The following is a 12,591-nucleotide window of genomic DNA, read 5'->3' on the forward strand; positions in this document are numbered from 1 at the left end:
ATTCCTCAGACAGCATGACTGGCTGAGGAATTCTGGGAGTTGTAGTACAGAAGCCATAAAGGCCAAGTTTGAAGATCCCTGTTTTTGACTGTTGAGCAATGGAACTTCTGCAAGAAAACGAACCAAGCTCAGAGAGCACCAAGGGCTCCACGTTTCTCCTAATTGGGTCAAATTAAATACTCCTTTTAGGGGAAGTGATTCCTTTAACCAGCAAAATGTCAGTCGGAAGATTAAAGTGCTCAAAAGTGGAAAAAAAACTGTGGGGAAGATGGCTTCCCAATGCAAGCTTGCTACTTTGCATATCGCCACAAAGCAGAACCTGCACTGAACTGGAAAAGGATGCGATCTAAAAGCATAAGCACAACAGGAAGGTGAAGCAAACTAGGATTCACCTTGTATTCATGTATTTTTGTGTTTTTAAAGGTTATAGTCCTGATCTGCAAGTGGGCAAAACGTTAGGGGGGGAAAGGGGTGTGTGAGACAATAGCAACTTTTGCACAAGTTCCTTTGTGATTATGCATTCCAAAGGCGGGCATGTATCTTTAACAGTGGTTCACGCAACACCATCAAATGCAAAATTAAAAATAGCCGATTGGAAATGGTGTTGGCTTTTAACTCCAAATGAGCAAACGTGTAAAATCAGATCTTCCAGGAACAAAACTTTCTGAAGAATTCCAAAGCCACCTGTTCCTCTTCTACCTTGCCAACAATCTTCGGGACCCCTGAAGCAGCAAACGCCACCAGCACAGCAGAGGATTAACCTCCAAAAAGCTGAAATCTGGAACAGGCAGACAAAGAAACGGTTGTCCCTTGCAAATAACTAATTCAGAGCTGAGAGATGGTTCTATACATCCAGTGTATACCTGGGGATTTAGTAGAAACGGTGTGACAATACATTAAAAGTTCCAATCTTGTTTTCCGTGTCTGCCTGTCAAAGTGATGGGGTGAGTATTCCACGTTAGTAGACACCCAAAGATGCTTTTAACATCTCCAAAGGTGCTTTTTCCCAAAAAAAGAGGAAAACCCTTGCTTTTTTCTTTGAAAACATTTCACTTCTCATCCAAGAAGCTTCTTCGGTTCTAGTAGAACTAGAACTAAAGAAGCTTCTTGGATGAGAAGCGAAAAGTTTTCCAAAAAAAAATAAAAATTGTCCGGTTGCCTTTTGGAAAAAAAGCACCTTGGCAACAACCATGTCTTGGAATGATTGAAAATCTCCACAGACATCTGGTAGAGAGAAGCTTTCATACTTTGAAACTTGTTTCAGAAAGAAAGAAAAAAAACAAAGCCATAAAGGGAATTAATTAATACAGGTAGGTTTTTTTTAGTTTTATTACATTATGCAGTAAGGACCCCATTCAGTACAAGTTTCATTTTTGAACAAAAGTATAAGCATACATGAAACACAGGTGTAAGTGGCTTGTTCCACCCACAGCTTCCAAGAAATAAAATATGTAATTCTCTTATCCCAACTGCTGTCCATATGCAGACTGCTGGTTAAGGATGATGCTCCACAGTGCGAAGAGTAACAACACTGCAGTCACCAGCTGGATGAATTCCGACTCGGCTTTTTAGGAGGAATTCAGCCGTCTTCATTTTTTTTGCAAAACGTGGCGAAGGGGTTAAGAGTATCAGATTCCAAATACATTTTACTCACAAGCATTAGCAAATATGTTGGCAGTGCACGTGACAATTCAGGGCAAGTTATCAAAATGAAAGACAAAAAGCCTATATGAAAAAAAAAAATAGTTAAAAGCATCAAGTCAATCTTTAATCAGATAATATTGAGGAGGTCAAAGGTTTTTTTTCTCTCCATAACAGCATCAATTCTTTTTATCGGATAGCCTACGGAAGCCAAAAGATTTTCTACATTATAAAATACTGGTCATTTTTATTTTTTTATTTTTTTAATCCTTATCCTGAACTGCATTTATGCCATAGGCTGTTTCAAAAAGAAAGGCATAAGAGCATCACCACTCATGAATAGGTAGGTATTAACTGTACAGGAATATTTCCTCCCTCGAAAAGCTTTTTTTAAATATTCAAAATACTACAGCGGGTATGTGCAGAATCCTGATTTCTTCTTTCAAATTAGATTAAGTTCACATACAGAGGTGGGTGGAGGGTGGAGGAAGGGTATGTGCCCTTCAGGTTTTCAGTCCATGGACACACCCCAGTAAATAAATCAGCAGCCTGATTTTTTTTTCTCCCTTAGGCAACACTTAACACCAGCTCATGAGTAACCGAAATTTTTATTTCACAGCCAAGCAAAACACTGAAGATGTATGGAAACAGACTGGTTTAAAGTGCCTTTTTTTTTTTTTAATAAGCAACGTTTCTCACACCCACCATTCAAAAGTGCATGGTAGATTTAGGAAAAACGGATTGGAAGGGGAGAGGGGGAAATCCGCTATGAAATCTATTGTACAGAACACCACCTTTTCGGAAGTCATATGGAAAAGTAACGCCACACAAAACCTTTATACGATTCCGTCTTCCCCGTCCCCCCCCCCCAAAAAAAAAGTCTATTTTCAGTTTATACGTCTGCCTTTAAATCCCCAGATCGAACTGGGGAAAAAAAACACTCTTAGGTTGTTGTGTAAATCCAAAAAAATTTGAAGTGAATCAGCATAAAACTACCTCCACTAAAACTTCACTTTTATTGATATTTTTTTTCTGTCATCAACAACACAAAAGGCTAATTAAGATATTGTAGTTGCGCTCTCTCTCTCTCTCTCTCTTTTTTTCCCCCCCCCCCGTCTGTCTTTCTTTCCCTTCCTCGTTGCAAAAGGTAAAAAAATTACATCGGAGTAGCTACATTTACAAAAGAAACTACAGCAAAATCAACAACAGAATGAGCTTAGGTAGGCGGGCCGAGGATTTGAAATTACCAAAGAAGTACGCGCTGCAAGCAAGCCGGAAGAGAGAAACAGATCAAATCGGATGCCTTGTTCAAGGTGGGGTTTTTGTGTTTTGTGGTTTTTTTGAAATGCACAGTGAATCGGGGGGGGGGGGGACCGTACATGATAGAAGCATCAAAAGGAAAGTAAAAAAAAAAACAAAAAAAAAACACACCTCCCCCCTCGCTTTAAAAACCGACCCAAAAAAAATTGCATTGGATCAGCCCCATTCAGAAGGCAATGGCTTTTTTAAATGTTCGGCATTCCCTGTGTGCTTCTTTATTTTCCCCCGTTTGGTTTTTATTTACTTATTCGGAAATTTGGCTCGCCCAAACAAAAAAAAAAAAAGATCCCTTTGAAGAGTGAAATACCAAGGATTGAAATCAACGCTTCTGGGGGGGGGGGAGAGGAGGGGGGGCCGGAGGAAAAACACACACACACACACACACACAAACAAAATAAAACAACCGCCGCCACCAAGTTAAAGAGAAGAAACCAAGACAGGAAAAAAAAAGACCTTGAAAAAAAAAAGGGAAAAAAAAGAGAAAAAAAGAAAGAAAAAAGTCTCTCTTCTCAAGAGGGTTCTTCCGTACAGCCGATGTACAGCTTTATTATTATTATTTTTTTTTTTTTGCATTTCAGTCTCTTTCTGAAGTTCATCGCGTGTAGCTGTTTCGTTTGTTTTTTTTTTTTTCCTCCTTTTTTTTTTCCCCCAATCTATTCGTTTTTTGCACCAACCGGTCGACCCGAACCGGCGCCGTTGCTTAGCAACCAGAGCGACAAGGAACTCCGAAATCTCCCCAAATCTTCCTTTGCTGCAGTTTTTTTTTTTTCTTCGCGCCCGCCCTCCTTTTTTTGTTTTTTCAGGGGCAGGAGGAAGAGGAGGGAAGGGGTGGCGGGGAAGCGCGCTTGTCGTCGTCGTCTTTTCCTGGATTGTTCACAGGGTCAGGTGGAACCGAGTTCCCCCCTCCCAAAAAAAAAATCACTCTGCGGTGGTCTGTAGCGTTCCCAATTCCTTTTTTTTTTTTCTGCAGCTAGTCCCTCCCCAAGGCCCCCCCCATGACACCTTTGCAGTTCTTCTGGAGCAGAAAGACGGGCCTACGTGTTCAGGCGATGAGCTTCCAACCTTGACCCCGGGAAAAGGGGGGGGGGAAGAGAGGGAGGGTGTCCAGGCCATTGTGTTTAGCATATCCCTGAGTGCAGCTACTCTGCAGGGCTGACGTTCCCAGCGCACCGAGACTGCTTGAGGTCTCCTCGCAGTAAGCCCCAGAATAGGCGTTACCACCAGCTGTGGTGCCGCTATGGATGCCTTGAGGCCCGGGTTGATTCTGATGGATGCCGCTCGCCTCGCTGAACCAAACTGACCCATTCTCTTCCTGTTCATACCCAGGCTGTCCAACCTTCATACAGCTGAGCCAAGTTATCTAGATTAGTGGCTTCCTTAATCACATAGTCAACCTAAGGGATGGCAAATTAGAAAGTTAGAGCTTTTCCGGTCCGGTGCGAGAGAGAGAGAGAGAGATGCTGCCGTGAACGTTTGATCAGAAAACCCTAACCCCGTGGTGGCGAAACCTATGGCACGCGTGGCGCAGGTGGGCACGCACAGCCCTCTCTGTGGGTACGCGCGCCGTCACCCCGGTCAGCTGGGTTTTATAAAACCTTTTCGCTTTAGGCCTCTGCCGCCATGTGCAAAAAAAAAAAAAATTCAATTTCAACTTCTTGCAAAGTTGGAATTGATTGATTGAACTTTTTAGTCCCACCCAATCTGCTGTTACCACTGCAGCCACGCCCTCCCAATGGGCCACACCCACCCAATGGGCCAGGCCCACCCGGCACCCCATGATACTTAAGTGGGTTTTGGGTTGCAGTTTGGGCACTCGGTCTCTAAAAAGTTCGCTGTCACTGCCCTAACCCTTACGTTTGATCAGAAAATCAGCTTTAAAAACTCCCGTCGCCAGCTAGAGACATTTACACATGTAGTTCTCGGCTGACGACCGCAATTGGCGCTGGAACGCCCCTAGCTAAGCGATGTGATGGTTAATTGGGCTGCGTCCCATTTTATAACCTTACGACGTGGTCGTTAAAAACGAATTCCGGCTTCTCCCACGGACTTTGCTCATAGGAAATGCGTCCCCCCCGGGGGAAGAGTCGCAACATTTCCTTGCGATGACATGGTTGAGGATTCCGCAGTCGTGTAAAATACACGCTGGTTGTCAAGGGCCCAAATTTTGATCATGCGACCACAGGGATACCACAGTGGTCGTTAAGTATCGTAACTTTTTTCAGCGCCAATGTAAGTTTGAGCGGTCGTAAGTCAAGGACTATCTGTACAACGGGGACAACACAAAAGATGTCACAGAGGCCTATCACTTAAGACCTCTTTTTAACCAAATGATTATACCCAGAGAAACAAAGTTGTCTAACTTTGGGTCTAAATCTGGCCAGCGGTGAGAATTTTAGTTTATCAGCAAAGTCAGCACGTCCACTTGACAGTGTGGTTAAGTAGCTGACATATTAAACTGTCATCAGGATATACAATGGATTGTTCCTCAACTGCATAACGAACTTTTGCAGGGAATCTAACTGGGGAAAGCTCCATTCTTTCATGCCAGAGTATAAATTAGTAATTAAGTCTTTAATTTAGTACTAACCGTGTACAAAAACAGAAGCTGCAATCTGGATTTTGGACAGTGCCCTAAACTTACCTGTTCAGCAACAGACATTCTCCTGTTGGGATCCAAATCCCGGCCTTCCAACTTGGCTTTGACACGTTTCCACACGCTTACAGCGTATGAATTCCGCTCTTGCACCGCTTTAAAGGAGAAGAAAAGGAGAGAGAGAGAAAAACACACACCCCCATGATATGTTAAAACACCCATCGTACGAAAACTCACTGGTGCATTCGCACACAGCCAACAGGACGTACGAATAGATGCTTTTAAGCTCGTGTTTTTTACCTTTGCCTGTTTTAGGGTCTCTGATGGCCTTTTTAGGGCTAGAGATAGCGCTCTTTCCAACTCCTGCAATTGTGCCTGGGGCAGTATCTGCTGACGGTGCCAGGTTTTTCTGAATTACTTTCCTTGTATTCTGCGACATGAGCTCTGGCTGGGTTTTCTGTCCCGCATTGCTACGGACCGCTGATCAAAGGCAATTTCAGTTTGGAAAAGGTTGTAAAAAACAATGAATTAAAATTGTGTTACAGTCAAAGAGAAAAAGCAAGAAAGGTGTAGACTTGGGTTTTTTTTAGGACAGCTCCTGCTCCGCCCTCCAAACCCAGTGGCGAACATTTGGCACCGATTGCTAAAAGACGCAATTCAGAGGCAAGGTGCTTGCTTTGAAGTATAAAAGGGAGCTGGCCCATCCATTAACGCAGGAGTGGGGAATTCTGGGAGTTGAAGTCCACAAGTCTTAAAAGTGGCCAAGTTTGAGGACCCCTGCATTAATCCCTCAGAAATGAACCGGTAGTAATTTCAAAGTTAGGACAGCATTGAAACCAGCGCCTTGCAACCAACTCCACTGGGGCCACGTGATCACCGTTGGTGACCTTCCCAGCTGGCTTCCAGCAAGCAAAGTCAATGGGGAAGTTGCAAATTATAACCAGGTGGTATCTCACTTAACGACCGGGGCAAAAAGTTTGTAAAATTGGCTGCAGTCACTGCTTAAGCCTGAATTTTCCAATCCCAGTGGTGGTCATTTTAAGTTCTGTGGAGAGGCTGATACTGACTGTCCCACGACAGTCAAAAGGGAGTTAAAATGACATCTTGATTAGGACTGCAAAGTGTGATTCCCCAAAAAAGAAAAAAAAGGAATCGGAATCTAAACCATGTCTGCACAAAAAGAGGGGAAGGGGGTTTAACCTTCTCAAAGAACGGCTTTCTACCTTCCCCATTTTTCCCAGGAGAGAGAAAACCTTGATTAGCCTTCCGCTGCTGCTTGAAAGTTAACGAGGATTCTCACTGGGCGCTGATGCTCGGGGAGGATCAGGGGAGCTGGAGACCAAATCCCCTCCCAATTTTTACCTGCGGCAAACGTTGGCTGACACACTGCAACAGACGTCGGGCTGGTACATTCATTCGGCGTATCCGTGATTAAGGGAGAGGCAAAACTCACTAGATTATTGTAGACACTTTAAAAACAAGCAAACAGAAACAAACAAAGGAGAATCGGTCAATCACAGCTCTGAAGGGCATGAAAGGAATTCCATCAGACCGTTTTCACTGCACCTCTGTCCCCGGTGTATTTGCAAAGCTGTCTTTTTATCGCCGGTGTGCCGTTCTGGTTTTGCTGAAATGCATGCCACGGAGAGTTGCCAAGATCCTACTTGCATCGGGTAGTCGAGCGATTTCGGTTGCTAACAGCAACTCTACCCCCCCCCCGGTACAGTTAACGACTGCCTTTTAATTGGTAAGACAGATAAATAAGGATGGCTGCTTACCTTTGACTCTGTGTTCTCAGCTCTTTCAGGGTGGGTGTGATTTCTTGCAGCATTTCAATATGTTCCTGACTGCGCACCTGACCCATAGCCTGCACCAGTGTAAACAAGACAGTCTGGATATTGTCTTGCCATAATTTATATTCTCCCAAGAATTGCCTAACGCTGTTCTCATAAGGAACATCTTCACCATCAGCCAGAGCAGCTTCTTCATCCTGAAGTAAAAAAAATCACATCGGTGAAGGACTTTTAAGACATGAATGACTGTAACTGCTTCCTTTAAAAAGCCACAGTGCTTGAACATACCTTATTTACTGTTTAGGTCCCATAATGTATGGTAAGATTTGGGTTGAAGAAGGCTTCGACACTGCTGGAACAATGATAACTCACTCCTTCCTTCCTTCCTTCCTTCCTTCCTTCCTTCCTTCCTTCCTTTCCTTCCTCCCTCCCCTTCCCTTTTTCTTTCCTCTTTTTCAATCCTTCCTTCCTCCCTCTCTCCCTCCAGCTCAGCTCCATCATATCTGCTTCTCTGTCATGAATGGGCTTCCCCACTGTAATTCTTGAGAAGAGCCCATAGAAAGCTTCAATATCAGATTCATCTAGAAATATCCATTATTTCTACACATTGCCCCCCCCATTTTTAATGGATACGCTTCCAGCTTCTTTTGATAACGAGGTCTGGACTGACTCAGATTGAGGCAGACTTGAGTAGCCTGCCCAATAAATGCAGAGTTTCAACATCACACACCAACTTGAGTAGCCTGCCCAACAAATGCAGAGGTTCAACATCACACACGTGCATCGTCAGGCACTCACCCAGTGGTGGGATCCAGCCGGTTCGCACCACTTGGGCAGAACCGGTAGCTCATTTTTTTTATTTTATTTTTTGTTGCCCAGGCCCAGAATGGACTTCCGGAAGCGGCATCCACGCAGAGAACCGGTGGTTTACCTCTTTGAATCCCACCGCTGCACTCACCCAACGTTTCAGTGGCTGCTTAGGTGCCAGGTGCCACTCTTTTAACATTTCAAAAAGCTCAAGGAGAAATTCTAAGATGAGCTCCTCTTGGCTTCCAGGATGCTATCATCCGCAATGAGTCCAGAAATCCTCCGCAGCGCCGGTCTTACCTTAGCCATGGCCTTCAGCAGATGCTTGACGTCCCCAAGTTGTCGGTTGTGCCCAGTGAGCACCGTTTTAATACTGTCGACCAGATTCTGAATGGTTTCACACACGGTGTCTATATGCTGCTCTTTCTCGGCCTGCGCAGTCCTCTGAGCTGACGTGTCCTGGGTCAGCTGCTTGTGAGCTATCACAAGCCATTCGGAGCTACCAATGGGGTGGTCGTGACTGGTGCCCTAAAGGGGGGGAAGGAATATTCAGACAGCGTTCAAGGTTATTAAATGAAGCTGAATGGTGCCCACTCAGCCACAGGATGCCAACAGCTTTAAGCAAATGGCTATCTGCTAGGTAAGGTTCTTGCGAAGGTAAAAGGAGAAAGTCCAGGATGACTCCATTCGGTTGCTCAGAAGAATGGAAGCAAGGCAACCGACACAATACATTTATTCGAACGGTAGAGCGTAGCAGAAAATCCGAACGTTGTTAAAAGCAGGATGAAATTGTTCAGAGGTCAAAAGGGGGGGGGAGTGAAGGAAAAGCAATTGTTAAGGGAGGAAGCCAAGACAGTATCTACTGTTGTAAGATGGCTGCCCCCTCTTTCTTTTCTTATACCCCCCCCAACGTACCACTCTGTGAAGTAATCGGAGCTCCAGATCAGAAACGGTGCTATTAAACTGCGACGCGAATGAGCACATTTGTTGGCAACGCTTGATCAGTTCAAACAAAGCCGCATCGAGGTTTAAGGCTTCGGCAGTTCGGGTGCGCAAGCTTTCAAAATGAATGATGTTGCTACAAAGGAAAGTCACCTGCAAGACAGAAAGAAAAAAGAAGAAATGACTCGTCTTTCCTTACCTTAAAAGCGCAAAGCTTTCCTTCCGACTCCTTCTGAAACTTAACTCAAAGCTTGGGAAACAAGAAAACTCTTGTTTAGCTCTTCCATCTCCCCTTGATCGGGGTTTTTTTTTCTGCTGCTGAGAAATGTGTTTGGAAAACAGAGAACGTGACTTTCTTCTTGGTCACTCAAAACTCAAACTAATTGTTTCCACGGGGGAGGAAAGAGTGTCACCTAAATGTCGATTCCCTCTTTGCCTTCTTGCAATTGATATTTAGGCTTGAAGTGGCACTGGATAATGTATGTTATTATAATAAACTGGGAAACTACAGCATCCTTAAAAAAAGTCATTCTCTTTTTCATCCCAAAACTGAACTGACTCCAAAAGATTTTTTTTAAAAAAATTACGTTATTTTTTTGTTAGGTAACAACAATTCTATATGCAAAAATAACCACGTTATTACTGACATAATAGTATTCGGTTCTACAGCCGAAAAGATCCAAGTTCTTTTCTACAGCCTCTCCTTAAATCCCGTGGTGGCCAACCTATGGCACGCGTGCCACAGGTGGCACACAGAGCCCTCTCTGTGGGCACGCGCGTCGTTGCCCCAGTCCTGGGCCTTCAGCTGGGTTTTATACAACCTCCGCCGCTGTGGAGGTTCAATCAATCAATCAATTTCAACTTCTCGCGGGGGGGGGGGACAAGACCTCGCAAAGTTGGAATTGATTGATTGAACTGTTTAGTCCCGCCCAGTCTGCTGTTACCACCGCAGTCACGTCCACCCAACGGGCCACGCCCACCCGGCACCCAACGATACATACGTGGGTTTTGGGTTGCAGTTTGGGCACTCGGTCTCTAAAAGGTTCGCCATCACCGATCTACCGGGTCAGGCAGAATTTGTCCTAAATACTGAACTGCCGATTTTATCGCTTACGCCAAAAAAAAAAAAAAAAAAAGCTAACCCAGTCACACCACTCCTATTACCTGGTTGGCTCTCTGACTTTCTTTAAGAACCAGGTTTCTTCTTTCGGCAATGGTGGCATCAAAATCCTGAAGAACTGGTGCTAATGCTGGATTGGCGCCCCCGGCCCACTTCAAACGCTGCTCGATGCTGGCTTCCAAGGCGGCCAGTTTTTCCTGCAGGAGTATAAAACGGATTAAGTTCTTTAACATTCTGGGCTTAGGACCTCGCTCCTGTACAGAAGAAATCTGTCTCGTTCTCCTCTCTCTTTTTTTACAGTTAAGAGGAATCAAATGTTCGAGTCACCTGCAAAGCGACTGAAAAACACCCTTTTCGGGAAAAAAGAAGCAAGGGGGCAGGCTTGTAGGAAAAGAGCTGTGTGAGATTCAAGGTTCTGGTGATGACCTATAAAGCCCTGAATGGCGAGGGTCCGAGATATCTGAGGGAACACCTGCTGCCGGCATCAAGTTCCCATCGTCCTGTGCGCTCCCACAGGAAGGGTCTTCTCAGGGTACCGCCGGTAAAAGATAGCACCCAGGAGGAGGGCCTTCTCTGTGGGCGCGCCTGCCCTTTGGAACCAGCTGCCCGTAGAGCTCAGGACTGCCCCTGACCTTCGCTCATTCCGCCGGGACCTGAAGACTTGGCTCTTTGAGCTTTCTGGCCTGGACTGAGAGTATTAATTGGGGTTTTAATTGGATTTTAATTGGGGTTTTATATTTATTCAAGGTTTAAATGTAATTATTTTAACGGTTCTTAATTTTTGTAATTGTTGTATTGTTATTTTAAAAACCTTGTGAACCGCCCTGAGTCCTACGGGAGAAGGGCGGTATATAAGTCTAATAAAGATAAAGATAACCGATAGTTGGAGAGGGGGTGGGTGGGTGGGTGGAAATCAAGAGTCTGGAAGCGCCTTTTCCAGCCGTATTTGAGGATCGGCTTCGGTTTTCTTAAGCAGCTGACAAGATTAATAAACTCTTCTGCCTTTCCTCTCTCTATACCTCTACAGCTGGGTTGGGGGATCTAGCTTACCTGAACTGCTGCGATGGAAGCTTCAATCTGTCCCAGTGTGTGAAGTTTCTTTTTCATGCTGGCCAAAATGGCAGAACGAGGCGGAGGAGTGACCGTCATGGCCTGCGGGCGGTTGAGGAGGAGATCCTCATGCTGCCACTTTTGGAAGAGAGGGGGTGGAGGGGGGAAAAAGAGCATTTTCATTCAGCCTTGTAGGGAGTCGGCAATTTACAACATCGCTATTACGGTGCTAGAGTTACCACCTCGGTTGCGTACGCAAGTCTGGTTTGTGCATGCCACCGAGCTGTGGCTTATTTAACTGTCGCGTAAAGCCACGTATCTGGGGACAATGATAATCACCATCACCAACTGCAAAAAGGCAGCTTTGTTTGTTAACAGCTTACGTCCTGTCACGATACCTCTAACACCATCAAACAACAACATCTGCCTGTCTCTGGTCCTTGGGAAGGACTTGACCGGTGGTCAAAAACTCCAAATCCAGTCTAAACATCAGACTGACCGGGCAACATATCATAGGAATGTAGTAATATGGAATAGAATATAGAGCTGGAAGGGGCCTTGGAGGTCTTCTAGTCCAGCCCCCTGCTCAAGCAGGATGACCTGTATCATTTCAGACAAGTATAGTACAGGGTTTTATATATATAGTAATAGTATATAGTAATATACCATGGACAACAATTAAAAAAAACATTCCCAGTAGGACGACCTGTATCATTTCAGACAAGTATAGTACAGGGTTTTATATATATATACTAATAGTATATAGTAATATAGTAATATACCATGGACAAGAATTTAAAAAAATCACTCCCAGTTATTTACAACATAAGATTACCAACAAAAGCTGCTAAAAACATAAAACAATCAGAAGTAGTAACTGTAACAGTGACCGCTATTATTACTTATTCATAACATGCTGAGCCAAAAATACATTGTGGCGTAGCATGATGCAGGAAATCCACCCAAAAAACAAAAACGCCAGTGTGACAGAATAAAATAAAAAATAAAAGATTTGCCGCCAGCACGATTTTAAGAAAATCTCCCGAGTCTGGGGCCGCTACGTCCTTGCTATATTAACAGGCCAGAGATCTTTGTACGTACTCGAATTAGACATTTTATCGGGTTTGAAATGTTTTTTTTATTAAGATTTTTAACTGTCATATATGTTTCTGAACTGGGAGCCCTCCAGAGTCGTTTGCTAAGACGGGTGGCTTATCGATAAATAATCCTGTTATTTGCTGCCTTGTTTAATTCAACACGGTCCATTTCGTAGGGCCAGTATTTTTTTATTATTTATTTATTTATTTAGCACTGCGCTCTCAAGG

General features: G+C 44.3%; 1 protein-coding gene across 3 annotated transcripts in view; it reads right to left on the minus strand.

Moving 5' to 3' along the window:
• Positions 1–1,297: 1,297 nt before the first annotated feature.
• Positions 1,298–12,591, minus strand: part of SMG1 (SMG1 nonsense mediated mRNA decay associated PI3K related kinase) — a 72,473-nt gene continuing 61,179 nt past the window's right edge. For all 3 annotated transcript variants that reach the window (XM_083372725.1, XM_083372724.1, XM_083372726.1), the window contains 9 exons: positions 11,267–11,404; positions 10,261–10,413; positions 9,070–9,249; positions 8,455–8,682; positions 7,333–7,544; positions 6,917–7,023; positions 5,855–6,034; positions 5,603–5,709; positions 1,298–4,355 (listed from right to left, as the gene is read on the minus strand). In XM_083372725.1, the coding sequence (XP_083228851.1) occupies positions 4,278–4,355; positions 5,603–5,709; positions 5,855–6,034; positions 6,917–7,023; positions 7,333–7,544; positions 8,455–8,682; positions 9,070–9,249; positions 10,261–10,413; positions 11,267–11,404 (1,383 nt within the window). In that variant the 3' untranslated portion in view covers positions 1,298–4,277. The remainder of the gene's footprint in view (positions 4,356–5,602; positions 5,710–5,854; positions 6,035–6,916; positions 7,024–7,332; positions 7,545–8,454; positions 8,683–9,069; positions 9,250–10,260; positions 10,414–11,266; positions 11,405–12,591) is intronic.

This window comes from Vipera ursinii, assembly GCF_947247035.1.
Source record: "Vipera ursinii genome assembly, chromosome: 13".
In the NCBI taxonomy this organism is placed as follows: Eukaryota; Metazoa; Chordata; class Lepidosauria; order Squamata; family Viperidae; genus Vipera; species Vipera ursinii.